Raw genomic sequence first — 13,475 nt, forward strand, 5'->3', positions numbered from 1 at the left:
CTCTTAACATGCAGATGTCTAGGGTTAGGCTGTTTCCCAGTCCCCAGCTGAGGGAGAAGGTGTTTAGTGAGAGGCGTGATGTCTTCCGGGAGAACACCAGTAGGAATCAAAGGGAGGCCTTGTTTTCATGTTTGAGTCTTTTAACTCCGTCTGTTTACTAGTCTTTCCGAAGCCAGTAGCCTGTGGGAAGAACTGCCCCCTCATTGACCTGGAGGGGCCATCTTTGCTTCATCAGGACCTGGCAGCCTTAGGTAAGAGAGGATGCCACGTAAGCACAGAATGGCACCGAGGAGAGGGCTGAGTGGGTTTGTTTCTTCAAACAGCACAGGCCTGCTGTGTCGGGGGTGGGGAATTCTGGCATGCCAGGTGGTATGGAAGTCTCTTTGGGTGGGTGGATTGGCTTCGGGCAGCTCCCTTACCTAGGCTTTCTAGATTTCCTGGAATAGGTGGGCATGTTCTCCAGCTCTCCATCACCTGTCGGTGTGTGTGTGTGTGTGTGTGTGTGTGTGTGTTTGACGGATCTCACTTTACTTCTTTCTCACAGGGATCAACGATATTCCCCCTAGGAACAAGGTAGGAAAGCTTTCTTGATGGGGAGCTATGGGAGGGGTGACTCAGTCCCGCCCTTGTAGCAGTGCTGCCTTCAGAGCACATGGTCAGGACTACACCATCCTTTGGGGTTCTTCGGTCATCTTGTGAAGTTGGCTCCAGAGATGGCTCTTCATCTGTACTGTTTCCCCAGTGGGGCATCTTTCCCTCTCCCACCCTAGTCCTTTCCTGGCTCTGGTTTCCTGCTTCCTAAAGGCCTGTGTAGGGCTCTCCTGTTCTGCCCTTTTTTTCTCTCCCTGCCACAAAAAGACATGACTTTAGCCATTCTTGGTTTGTCAGGTTGTCATTCCAAGTTGTTGTACCGACAAGAAGCAGCCGGCTGCCGTCACACTCCTGGGGGGTGGAGTCCAAAGCCTTTCTGCAGACAGGAACTTGCTGGATTTTCTCTCACCACAGCCATCTCCAGGACCTCTGTGAGTGTTCCGGCCAGTGGCTTCCGCCTGCAGCTCCCTCACCCTGCTTCTGCTGCAGGGCCTGATCTTTGTATTGCAAGCGCAGGATGCTGCTTCCAATCTGCTGTCTCATCTTACCCTGTCCTAAGTCACATCACAAGGAGGTTAAAGTCTAACGGGAAGAAACTGATGACAGACGATTTATTACATATTTTTTGAATGTGTGTGTGTGTGTGTGGAGCGGGGAGGATGTGGGTGTTTAGGGATGCGCATGCTATAGTGAGCATGAGAGGATAATTTTGTGAGGTGGGTCTCTCTTGCCTTTGTGTGGGTACCAGAGATTGAACCCAGCTCCCCAGGTTTTGCAGCAAGTATCCTTACCTGCACTGAGCCATCTTGCTGGCCTACTTTTGTGAGACAGTCTTCTGTCTAGGCTGGCTTCAACCCATTAGGAGCCAAGTGTAGCATGAAATATTTTGTGTGCCTGGCCCTTTAAATGACCCTATGCCCTTCAGTGTCAATTGGCTCTTGGACTTCTGGGAACAGGAGAGAATATAAAAGCCAACAAAAGCTCTGAGAGAGAGAGACTAGGAAGAGAGCAGGAGTAGGTTCCAGGAGGCAGAAAAGTAGGGTCAGAGAAGATGGTTGATACATGAAGAAGGAATATGGAGTAGGGCTAGAGAGGAGAAGAAAGGAAATTGAGCAGAGTGAGGGTGAGGCATCTGAAAGTGAATTGAGCCAGCAGAGAAGACAGTTGGCGACAATTGACCAGGAGAAGCTGAGCTGAGCTAAGGAAGATATTGCTAGGAGAGTTAGGAGAAGAACCCACAAAGTAGCCATAAAAAGAGAACATGTAAAGAACTTAAAAGCTACAGCCAAGGATGATCTTGAACTTCTGACCTGTACCTCCCAAGTGCTGTGATTACAGCCATACCCCATGTACGGGCTGACAGTGATAATTTTAATGCTTCTCTTTCCTGACTGCTGTTTGAAATTACACAGAACTAGAGAAATAACAGTAGGTCCTAAATACCATTCCCAAAAAGCAAGGTAGAAAGTTAGTTCATTTTTTTTTTCTTCTTTTCAAAGAGGGTTTCTTTTGGCTCCTGACTCCTATTCTTTCTTTAGTCTCTCTCTCTTTCTCTCTCTGTCTCTCGGTCTCTCCCTTTTTAATGATAAGAGTCTCACTACAGTGCAGACTAGCCTGGAAATCATCCTTCCCTGGCGTGTTGAGTGCTGGGAGACAGGCACATGCCATCCTGCATACCTTTGCTTCTGCTGTGATAATGCATTCTTGTAGCTTATTTTTATGCAACTGTATTCGAACATACTTTTTTTTCTTTTTCTTTTTTGAGATTTATTTTTGTATGTGTGTGTTTCTATGTATATGTCTGCCACATGCATTCAAGTGCCCTTGCAGGCCAGAAGGGTGTTGGACCCCCTGAAGCTAAAGTTGCAAGTGGCCGGGTTCTGCCTGATATGGGTGCTGGGGACCAAACTTAGGCCCTCAGTAAATGCTCTTAATAACTGATTCATCTCTCCAGCAATGTTCCCCAAACCCCCTAGATTACCCCCTCAACCTCCATCTCATTATGTAGCCCTGGCTGTTCTTGAATTTACAAAGATACACCTACCTCTGCTTTCTGAGTTCTATAATTTAGAGGTGTATACCACCATTCCCAGTCTCACTTTTTTTCTTTAAAACAAAACAAAAAAACCCAAAAAGACTGTGTGTATTTGCATTCTGGCTCTAGATGTCATCAAAACCCCTGCTGGAATTATAGGTGGCTGTGAGCTGCCTGATGTGGGTGCTGGGAAACACATGTCTTCTTTGAACCACTGAGCTATCTTTCCAGCCCCTTGAATTTTCTTTTATTACATTTATTTAGTGTTTAAGTACACATATGTGAGTACGTATGTGTGTCCACAGGCACCCACAGTGTACACGTAGAGGTTAAAGGACAGTTTGGGAGTCGATTCAGTGCATAGTGTAGGGCCAAATGCGGGTTGTCAGCTTGGCGCCAGCTGCCTTATCCCCCGAGCCTTCACATGCTCCTCACAACTTTTTTCATGTCCTATTATATCTTGGAGACATTTTTATATGAGTTTATGTATAAAAGTGCCTTATTCTAACAGTTAAATTTATGGTTTGCATGGCTGTATTTCATCATTTTCCTCTTGGGGGTGGGCTTGTTTGCATGCATGTATGTTTTCTTGTTATTCAGGAAAAAAAAAAAAAAAAGATGACAGATTCCTGAAGTCTTCTAGTTTTTGTTAGTCATTGCTCATTTTTACTGCTTTGTAGGAATTACGTTCCACAAAAAAGCATCCCGAAGGAAGTGCCGCCAGGTACCAAGGCCTCTCCGGGTTGGTCCTGGGAGGCTGGGCCACTGGCCTCTTCCCCAGCCTCCCAGAATACACCTCTTGCTCACGTGTTTGTCCCTTTGGAGTCTGTGAAGCCCAGTAAGTAGTTTGTGCGCCTTCTTTGGTAGACCCCAGCCAATAACAACAGCAGCGGGTGCTGCAGCAGCAAACACTCCTCACTGAAAGGGATGGGCCTTAAACTGAGGAAGTTGGGTGTGAGGCTGGGAGAGAGGCGAGGAGAGCTGTTCAGTCTTTTAAGCTGATATTTTTCTTAGTCATCTCTGTCTTACGATTGTCACCTGGGAAGGATACTGGCAGGCAGGGTTTAATGAGGAGTTTGAAATCTACTTAGGGACATAATGTTTGTTCATCTGGAATTCAAGGAGGGAAGGTTTAATATGACTAGAAGTGACTGAGAAAAGGTGGCAATGGAAGGAAAGGAAGAATCTGGCTAATGACGCTGCTTCTCTGTTGGTCCTCAAATCAGACTAGTGGGTCTTGCCTCAGCTATAGAGGAAAGGAAACCAGAGGCTCTGTCAGCTAAGGTGACACGCTGTGGTCTGAAAACGGCCCTGAGGACCAGGGCTCTGCTCTTCCACAGCCCAGAGCCCTGAATAGAGGCAAGGTGTGGGGAGGTGGGAAGGCAGGGCCCCTGGGGGCCAGGCAGACTTGTTAGATGTACTTGGTGATGTCAGGCACTCTTTGCACATTTGTTTTATTAAGTTTTGATTGCAATAATATTATATGTTGTATATTCACTGTTAATTTCTTGGTTGTGATAATTATGCCATAATTCTATAAGGTGGTAACATTTGAGGAGGATAGGTAATGGATTTATGAGAATCATTTGGTTTGCCTCTTAACTGTTCATAAATCTAAAATTACAATACAAAGATTAAAAATAGGGATAAAAGCAAAAATAGCATACTCAGTGTAGAATACAAAAATTAGAGCAGAACCAGCATTACTAGCTGGCCAGAGGCAGAAAGACCTGCTGAGGTCTTTTATGTTGTGGGACTGGCTATCAAACCCAAGACCTTACCCATTCTAGTTAGCACTCTATTATTGAGCTGTAACCCCTCCTCCCTTCTTCCCAGGTTTCTCCCATCCTTTCCTTTTTGAGACAGTCTTACGTATTCTATGCTGCCCTGGAACTAACTGCCTAGCCAAAAATGATCTTGAACTTGAGATCTTCCTGCTTCTGTGGATTATAGGCATATGCCACAGTTTACTTGGCATGTGTTTGCTTGGGTAGGGCTCCAACCCAGCACCTCCTGCATGATTGGCAGGCACCCACTGATGTTCATTTCTAGCCCCACCACCTTTTTCTGTTTTGTTTTGAGACAGGGTCTGTCTATAGATTTGTGGCTGGCCTGGAATTTATTACGTAGAATAGGCTGTCCTTGAACTCATGGAATTTACCTGTCTCTACCTCCCTAGAGAATCCCTAATGTTGAGATTAATGGTATTAATGGAACAGGCCTGTGCACGTGTGTATGTGTGTGAGAAAGAGAGCGAAACATGCACTTACACGGAGCTTTTTATTTATTGTGTATGTATGGTTGTTTTACTTGCATGTATGTATGTATACCATGTGTATGCCTGGTACCTACAGAGGTCAAAAGAGGGTGTCACATTCCTTGGGAACCACCATGTGGATTCTGGGATCAAACAGGTTCTTGGAAGAGCAGCCAGTGCTCCTAACTACTAAGCTGTCTCTAGCCCCTATAATCCTTTTTAAAAAAGATTTGTATATATACATGTGTGCTGTGTGTGTGTGTGTCACCAGAAGAGGGTGTTGAGAGTTCCTCTGTCACTCTGAGGAAGGGTCTCTCCCTGAATTTGGGACTCAAGTTTTCTTAGTAAACTGCAGCAATCCTCCTGCCTCTGCCCTTATAAGAGCAAGGTTTAACAGGCCGGCACAGGATACTTATCTTTTCTGGGTACTGGAATTTAAAATTTGAGCCTCAGGATTGCATAGCAAGTCTGAGCTGAGCCATCTCTCCAGTTCAATAAATAATGGCTCTAGTAAAACGACCCCATATTCTTAGACTGTTTTATGTCCTATGACTTTTATGTTTATCACCACAGTACAAGCTTAGAGCATTAATTGTTTTGGTATCAGGGTCAGCTTTGAGCTCACTATGTAGCTGAGCATGGCCTTAATTTCTGATCCTCTTGCCTTACCTCTCAAGTACTGAAATCGGAGGCTTATGCCTTTGTGTCAGGCTGGGCTCATGTGTTTCCTTCTCAAATTATGGTTAGAATCATTTCTTGGGGGAAATCAGAGATCACTATTCTTTACCGGATGAGCCATTTTAACTGGCCCCTAATACACACTTGACCTCTTCATCACATTATAAAATACAGGGATGATGTGTGTCTGTCCGGATTACCGTTCTACTCCTGTAGGGAGACACCATGGCCAAGGCAGCTTATAGAATAAAGCATTTAGCCAGGGACTTGCTTATCGCTTCAAAGGGTGAGCCCATGACCATCATGCCAGGCAGACAGGCAAGGGGCTGGACCAGTAGCTGAGAGCTCACGTCTGATCTGCAAGTTGTAGGCAGAGAGAGCACAGACTGGGCCTGGCATGGGGTTTGGAAGCCTCAAAACACACACCTCCTAATCCACCAACTGGGCACTAAGCATTCAAACATACGGGTCCACTCTCACTCAAACTCGCACAATGTGGCTGTGTGTATGTGGTCATATGAAAGAGATCAGAACAAAACAGTGCCTGTATTGCTTGTTTCCAGGTAGCTAAATGTTGTTGTAGTGGTGGTGGTGGTGCTATGCGCCTGCGTGCCTGCATGTGTGCGTGCGTGCACGTGTGTTTGAGACAGGGTCTCATTATATAGCCCTGGCTGTCGAGGAACTCACTATGTAGACCAGGCTGGCTTAGAACTCACAGAGATCTGCCTGGCTCTGCCTTCTGAGTGCTGGGATTAAAGGTGTGTGCCCCCATGACTGGCTTTATATTTGTTGTTGTTACATTCCGTGCTTTCTTTCTATAGTGTTCCTAAGTAACTTTAGTCATGGTCACCTTTAATGAGAAAGGTTCCTTTTTAAAGCCGGGTGGAGTGATGAGGATGGGTGGGTGGTGGTAAGAGATGGTTTTGGATTAGAGGAGCCTGAGGACCTGGGGTTCTTGGGGCAGACCATGAGGGGGAGCGAGGGGAGGCAGCAGCTGTGGTGTCAGGTGTGAGCACTGACCCTCGTTGGCCCCCTGTCTCCCAGGCAGCCTGCCGCCCATCATCGTGTATGACCGGAACGGCTTCAGAATTCTGCTGCACTTCTCCCAGACTGGGGCCCCTGGCCACCCCGATGTGCAGGTGCTGCTGTTGACCATGATGAGCACTGCCACCCAGCCTGTCTGGGACATCATGTTTCAGGTGGCTGTCCCAAAGGTGAGCCATCTGCTGCTGGCCAGCTCTGACCTTTATACAGCAGTGACTCATTTCTGCACACTCGCTGAGACATTAGCGGTTAGCTGTAAGACACAGACTCTTCACCCAGACTGGTTACATAAACAAAGTGGGGATTTTAGTGGCTTACCTAATTGGCTTTTTTTTAACTTACTTACTACCCAGGAAAGTAAGTTAATTCCTTAAAAATCTTTTTCATGGAATTTTTGTATGTTTGTGTGGTTTTTGAGACAGGGTCTCATATGTAGCCCTGACTGGCCTGGAACTCATTATGTAATCCATGCTGGCCTCCAATTCCCAACTGCTGCGATTAAAGGTGTGTACCACCATGCCCCACTGTGTTTTGATTTTTGATACAGGGTCCCACTTTATAGGTCAGGCTGGCCTGGAACTTGGTTTTAGCCAAGCTTGGCCTCAAACTCGAGTTCTTCCTGCTTCCACCTCTTATGTGCTGGGAGTAGAGGCACGGGCCACCACTATCTCACCTAGATAAAGATAGTTGGTTCTACTTTTCTCTTTGGGATGTTTGGGCCCTAAAAAGCATGAACATGGCCACTGGTATCCAGGGTTGCATGGCCCTCTTTTTATTACTTAGGCTTAAAAGCAAGCAAACAAAGACAGAAAGATATGTGTGTTCTCTCACCCCTGTGGTAAGCCTGGCACTGCTTTACACTCTGTCAAGCCAAGGCTTGAGCTAAATGTTGTGCCCAAGGGCATAGAGCTAGTAAAAGGCAGATTGAGAACTCACCCGAAGATTTTCTCAAATGTTTTATGCTGCCTCTCAGATATCAACTGTTTACCTACCTTCAAATTACATTCCTATGGGCAGAAGGAAAGGCTCCTATGGGTCCCTATACCACTCATAAGAAATGTCTGTGTGGGACCATAGGGGTGTCCCGAGGTGTTCTTCTTGATGGAGCTCAAGTTGCTGTTGGCCTGAGTATTCTTACTGAAGCTGTGGCTTTCTGGATTAACAAGCTGAATTTTCTGTCCATAGTCAATGCGAGTGAAGCTGCAGCCAGCATCCAGTTCCAAGCTCCCTGCATTCAGTCCTTTGATGCCTCCCGCCGTGATATCTCAGATGCTGCTGCTTGACAACCCACACAAAGTACGTGCCGGGGTCTTCGGTAGCGGAGAAGTAGGCCCTGAATAGCATGCTGAGGCTTTGCTGTCAAGTCTGGGTGGTTCCAGGTTAAGTCTGGGGGTGAGCCAGCCCTTGCTGGGGACTGCTTTGCTTTGGGGCTTGTTAGAAGACCTGTAATGGGCTGTCACAGCTGGGAAGCAGAGAAGAGACATATGAACTCATACCTCAATTCCTCTGGAGGAGGCATCCTGTCCCTCTATGGGTCTCTAAATTGCCCTTTGAGACTGCAGAAGTGGGCAGGGCTTCCAGGATACATGCCTGGCTTCCTTTCCATTTGTGGCTCTGAAGAGACTAAGCCAGGGCATCCATGTCATCTTCACATGGGGGAATTATGCAAACAAACTGAGCCGACTCTAGAGGCAGAGGCAGGCCTGATCTACCTGGTGAGACCCTGTCTCAAAAATAAACAAGCTGTAAGCTGTTCCTTGGGTGGAGGCCCTTCCTGTGGCTTGACTCTCCGTTCCTACCCACTGAATTAACATCTTAACCTTTGTTCTGTCCCAGGAACCCATCCGGTTGCGGTATAAGCTGACTTTCAACCAGGGTGGGCAGCCGTTCAGTGAAGTAGGAGAAGTGAAAGATTTCCCAGACCTGGCCGTCTTGAGCACTGCCTAACTTTTCAACCAAGACTCTTCAGTCAAGCCTAGGCCGGAGTTCCTTTCACTGTCTGGTCGGGACTCACTGTAATGTAGTGCAGAGTGCCAAGTGTTCTCTCCTGATGTCAGGCCATGATTGCCAATCTCTGTCTGTAGATCATGTGTGTGCGCGTGTGTGCGTGTGTGTTACCGGGGTGCTGGGGGAGGAGGGAGAGCTGGGCTTGGGATTTGGGCAGTGTGAGGGGTGCCGACAACCTCTGAGACCATCTCTGCTGCACTCATGTCTGCTTCTGCATGTTGGTTGACACTGTTGTCCCTGCCTCGGGTTGGAGTTTTATAAGCCAAAGTTTTTTCCATGTATTGTTACTCATCCATCCACTCTGTGCCTTGTCAGCCTTTGAAAGTCTTAGTTGCTCCCAGGCTGCTATTCTCAGGGACCTTAGAAAGGGACCTGGTTGGTCTTGTGAAGGAGTGTGTCTGCTGGGGCACACTCTTCCAAGAATGGCCTTGTCTTCATTTTCACTAGCGAATGCTGCTTGCAGATGTTGAGTTAGACCTTCTAAATGGAACGCTTGTTGCACTGGTTCCAGGCAAGGGGCTGCCGTGAGGCCAGGAGACCACACCTGGTGGGCCAATCATGTCCTTCACTACAGTGCCTTAGATTCTCCCTTAGATGGAACCTCTGAGGCCTTGTCCAGGTCTCGGGTTCTGTGGGTTGGGCAGCCTGTCTGGGCCCTTACTCAGGACCCACAATGTCATCCTCATTCTTTCTGTTCAGAAACATCTCAGAGCTCTTTCATTGTGACCCTGTGTTCATTGTGGTAAGTCACAGCTAGCGGGCCAGCCCCATGGCCCTCACAGTCCAAGGCGAGGAACTGCGATGCAGGTAGAGAGCCATGTGGATCGAAGTACAGAACATTGTTGAATAAATACTGTGTACAAATTTGCCTGGTGTTGAGTCCATAGGGGATGCACTTAGAGGTGACAGGCTGGAGGGGGCCGTCTTCTGTGGACGGCTGGGGACATGGTGAAGAACTGTGTTCTGAGCTTAGGGATCTGGAGAAGAAGGGGGGATGTTTGTTCCAAGTGTACCTGGAAGGGGACACTCAAGCTCATAGTTGACCTATAAAACACCTGCTGTGTGCCGGGTGCTTTGGCATGCATGCTTCAGCAAGTTCTGCTGGGCTGGGCCTGTGGGAGAGGGGTCTGAGCCCTGCTGAAGTGGGCGGTGAGGGCTGTGAAGTCCTGGTAGCCAGTCTTATGGGATTCTGCCTCAGAAACTGGAGGGCTCTCTGTGGATCACAGCATGTTTGTTTTCTTCGGGTGCATATTAATAGCAAAGAACATTTTATTTCAGTAGATGTTAGGATGGCTTCGTGGCTGTTGTTTTTCTGTTTTGTTTGTTTTGTGACTGGGTCTCCCTGTGTGCCCCTGGCTGGCCTGGAATTCACCATGTAGACCGGCCTGAGCACTCAGGCTCATAGTGTTCCACTCTGCCTCCTGAGTGCTGGGATTGAAGTGGTGTACCACCAGGACTGATTTTTTATTTTATTTTTTTTGTTAAATACAGGTCTCATGTAGCCCAAGCTGACTTCAAACTTAATGTGTAAGCTGAGAAGGGTGACTTTGAACCCTTGAACTTATGATCCTACTGCCTCTAACACCTGGGTGTTCAAATTATAGATGAAACCCAGAGCCTCTGCATGCTAGGCAAGCACTCTGCCAGTCGGCTGAGCTAGATGCCAAACCCTGGTTTGTTGTGTTTTGAGATAGAATCTCAAGCTGTAGTCCAACCTGACCTGGAACTCAAATACCATGGTCAAAGAAACACAGTAGCCGAAACATAAAGTCCACACGTGCATGTAGAAGAGACACAGAAACAGGCTAGAAGGAGGCATCCGAGGCATCTTTCCTGGCCTTTCAGTCCCCCAGGGCCATGCTCCTCACTGTCATGCTCCCAAATGCTGCTTCAGTGTGACAGTTGGCTGCTGCATTGTCAGTCACAGGAAGGAAGGGGGAGTGCCAGGATTCTAAGGCTTCCTGGAAACTGCCTTCACATCTTGCCTCCTGTGGTTACTTGGCTACGCCTAGCTGCAAAGCACAGTGGTAAAGTATGGATTTTGTATGCAGTGCAGCACCACAGGAAATAGGGGTCTGGTTACCATGGAAGGAGAGATAGGATGGTATGGTAGAAAATTAGCAAGCAATCTCCCTCTCCTTTGGGAGAAACCTGCTTTCAAACTATTGCTAAATGAAAATGCAGGTTATTTTTCTTTGTAGCGCTGACCATCAAATTTATGGCTTTGTTGGGGTTACTACTGCTCTGATAAAACACCTTGACTAAAAAGCTTACACTTCCACATCACTGTTCATCACTGAAGGAAGTCAGGTCAGGAACTCGAACAGGGCAAAAACCTGGAGGCAGGAGCTGATGCAGTAGCCACGGAGGGGTGCTGCCTACTGTCTCCTTCCTCATGGCTTGCTCAGCCGTACCTGGGGATGGTACCACCCATAGTGGGCTGGACCTCTCCCCCATCAATCTTTAAGAAAATGCCTTACAGACCTGCAAATGGACCAGTCTTATGGAGGCATTTTCTTAACTGAAGTCACCAACTCTCACATGACTAGCTTGTCAGGTTGACCTAAAACTAGCCAAGCCATAGCCCCATCCCCTGGCTCTAGCTTTAAACCAAACAGTTCCCCCAGTTATTTGTCTATACACATAACTGGCCGTGTTTGGGTCTAGGAACTCCAGGTGAGTTTCTTCTCAAATTTATCTCCGTTTACTGAAATATCTGAATAAAGCCTTATTTCTTGTGTTTAGTGTCACTGTTTTGACAGGTATTAAACATTAAATACAAAAGGTAAAACTTCTGGGCATGGGGTGGGGGTGTGCAAGCGTGGGGACCTGAGTGTGATTCCCAGAGCCGATATAGAAAAGCTAAGTGTGGTGGCAAGCACTAGGAGAGAGACACAACCCCTGGGACTTGCTAACCAGCCAGCTTAATGCAATTGGTGAGACCCCGTCTGAAAAAGTAAGGTGGATGGCCCTTGAGGAATGGCGCAGGACACTGGTCTCTAGCCACCGGCACATGTGCACACACATGCGCTCACCTGCTTTCAGAGACACACCATAGATGCTTCAGAACATTGATGGGACACTAGATAGAGCAGTTCCCGATTGCCTTCCTCCCTCTTCCCTGACAGCCGCTTCTCACCTCCCTTGTTGTAGGCCCTGCCTGAGAATCACGTTCAGCTCTCGTATTTCTCACGTGTCTCCTTTTGAACAAGTCTCCTTTTGAGTCGTCTGCCTCAGTTCTTTTTACGTAGCACACCACAGGTTGGCTTTGAACTCCTGATACTCCTGGCCTCCACCTCCAGAGTGCTGGGATTATAGGTGTGTACCACCACAGCTGGCTCCTTACAGACTGAGTTGGTAGCAACGTTTCAAATCTAGTTGAGGGCCAGCAGGTGGCTCGCAATTGAAGAACAGGCACTTGTTGCCAAGCCTGACTACCCGAGTTTGATTCTGGGGACACATGGAGGAAGGAGAGAACTGGGTCCTTCAAATTGTGACCCCCACGTGCGCTTTGGCACACACACGAGTAAATGTAATATTTTCTTTTTAATCCACTCAACAGTTTTTAACGATATCAGCAAAATGGCAAGTTACAATTGGTACTCCTTGGCTTAGGCAGCTTCATCTGAGATTTTGTGGGGCTCGTGGACTGTGCCTCCAGGGAAGTTGGCATGGGACTAGTGCAATGGGTATGTTCAAACCCCAGAAATCTCAAACTCGAGATTTAAAATCTCATCCTGAGAACGGAGGGTATGGGACAAAGCTTTCTCTTTGTGCCTGCTTCAGGAGCACGTGACACAACCCCAGTGTTACAGGTGGTCTGTCACGTGAGCTTGTCACCTGCTCTGCGCATCGCAGCATCCTAGTCCCAGCCAATGACCTGCATTCATCATCAAAGCCCCTCCCACTGCCCAAGGTTTATAAGTCCCTGTTTCATGTGAAATAAAACACAGGCGAGCACACCCTCTACTTCATCAAAGATTGTCCGAGAGTCATTCTGGGCTGTGACACTGGGAAAAAGGGCCCCTTTCCCCAGAGAATGTGTGGCTGGACTCCCGGATATGACTTCTGTCCAGGCTGCTATCCAGGCACCGCCACAACCTCTGTGGAACCTCTCCCAGTGGCCTCAGGCACCTGCTGTTTGTTCATCGATGAGTCAGCCTGGATTATGGCTGCCGTCTATCGAGCCATTCCAAGCCATTCCATTCTTTTTGCCCAAAAAACTGTAACATTGCTGTTCCTGGAACAGCTGTTCTGTTCGCCAGACTCAGGTTGGGCTTCCGCTGCAGCCTGTCTCCATTGCTGTTTAGTGTCAGTGGTCCAACTGAAAGAGCCGTAAGCCTTTGCTGTAGAGAAATCTTTTTCTCCCACGTTTCCGGCCAGATTGGGAATCCTGTGACGCAGACCTGGTTCCATGCCCTTCCCTACCCCGTCTGGGGTCTGATGTTTTTGGGGGGAGCACAGTCGGGATATCTTGCATCAACCTTCGTAGGCCCAGACACCTACAGTGCTCAGACCTTACATTGAAGAATGCGCTTCCGGCTCAGGGCCTGGCTGCCGGTCTGGTAGATGGGGAACCATGAGATTTTTCTTTAGCCCTCTGACTAGTGGTGCCCTCTGCTTTTCAGTCAGTCCCTCCGCAGCCTCTCTGCACCCACTGTATTTGTTAGGGTTAGGGTCTCCGTGTTTGTTTCCTTCAACTGTGGTGATGGCACCACAAACTTGCCAGGTGGTCCATGCCTATCCTGTAATCTCAGCAGGCCAAGAGGTAGATGGAGGAAGACCAGCAGTTTCAATTTGGATGACACGAGATCTTGTAAACACAAGCACCCCCCCCCACACACACACACACCTGGAGGCTGG

The 13,475-nt window shown here is 47.9% G+C and overlaps 1 protein-coding gene across 1 annotated transcript in view; it reads left to right on the forward strand.

Moving 5' to 3' along the window:
- Positions 1 to 9,476, forward strand: part of Gga2 (golgi associated, gamma adaptin ear containing, ARF binding protein 2) — a 35,735-nt gene extending 26,259 nt beyond the window's left edge. The window contains exons 11-17 of the mRNA XM_021640641.2: positions 162 to 251; positions 545 to 573; positions 889 to 1,022; positions 3,307 to 3,464; positions 6,606 to 6,775; positions 7,791 to 7,901; positions 8,442 to 9,476. Of these exons, the coding sequence (XP_021496316.1) occupies positions 162 to 251; positions 545 to 573; positions 889 to 1,022; positions 3,307 to 3,464; positions 6,606 to 6,775; positions 7,791 to 7,901; positions 8,442 to 8,552 (803 nt within the window). The 3' untranslated portion in view covers positions 8,553 to 9,476. The remainder of the gene's footprint in view (positions 1 to 161; positions 252 to 544; positions 574 to 888; positions 1,023 to 3,306; positions 3,465 to 6,605; positions 6,776 to 7,790; positions 7,902 to 8,441) is intronic.
- Positions 9,477 to 13,475: the final 3,999 nt, after the last annotated feature.

This window comes from Meriones unguiculatus, chromosome 14, assembly GCF_030254825.1.
Source record: "Meriones unguiculatus strain TT.TT164.6M chromosome 14, Bangor_MerUng_6.1, whole genome shotgun sequence".
Lineage (NCBI taxonomy): Eukaryota > Metazoa > Chordata > Mammalia > Rodentia > Muridae > Meriones > Meriones unguiculatus.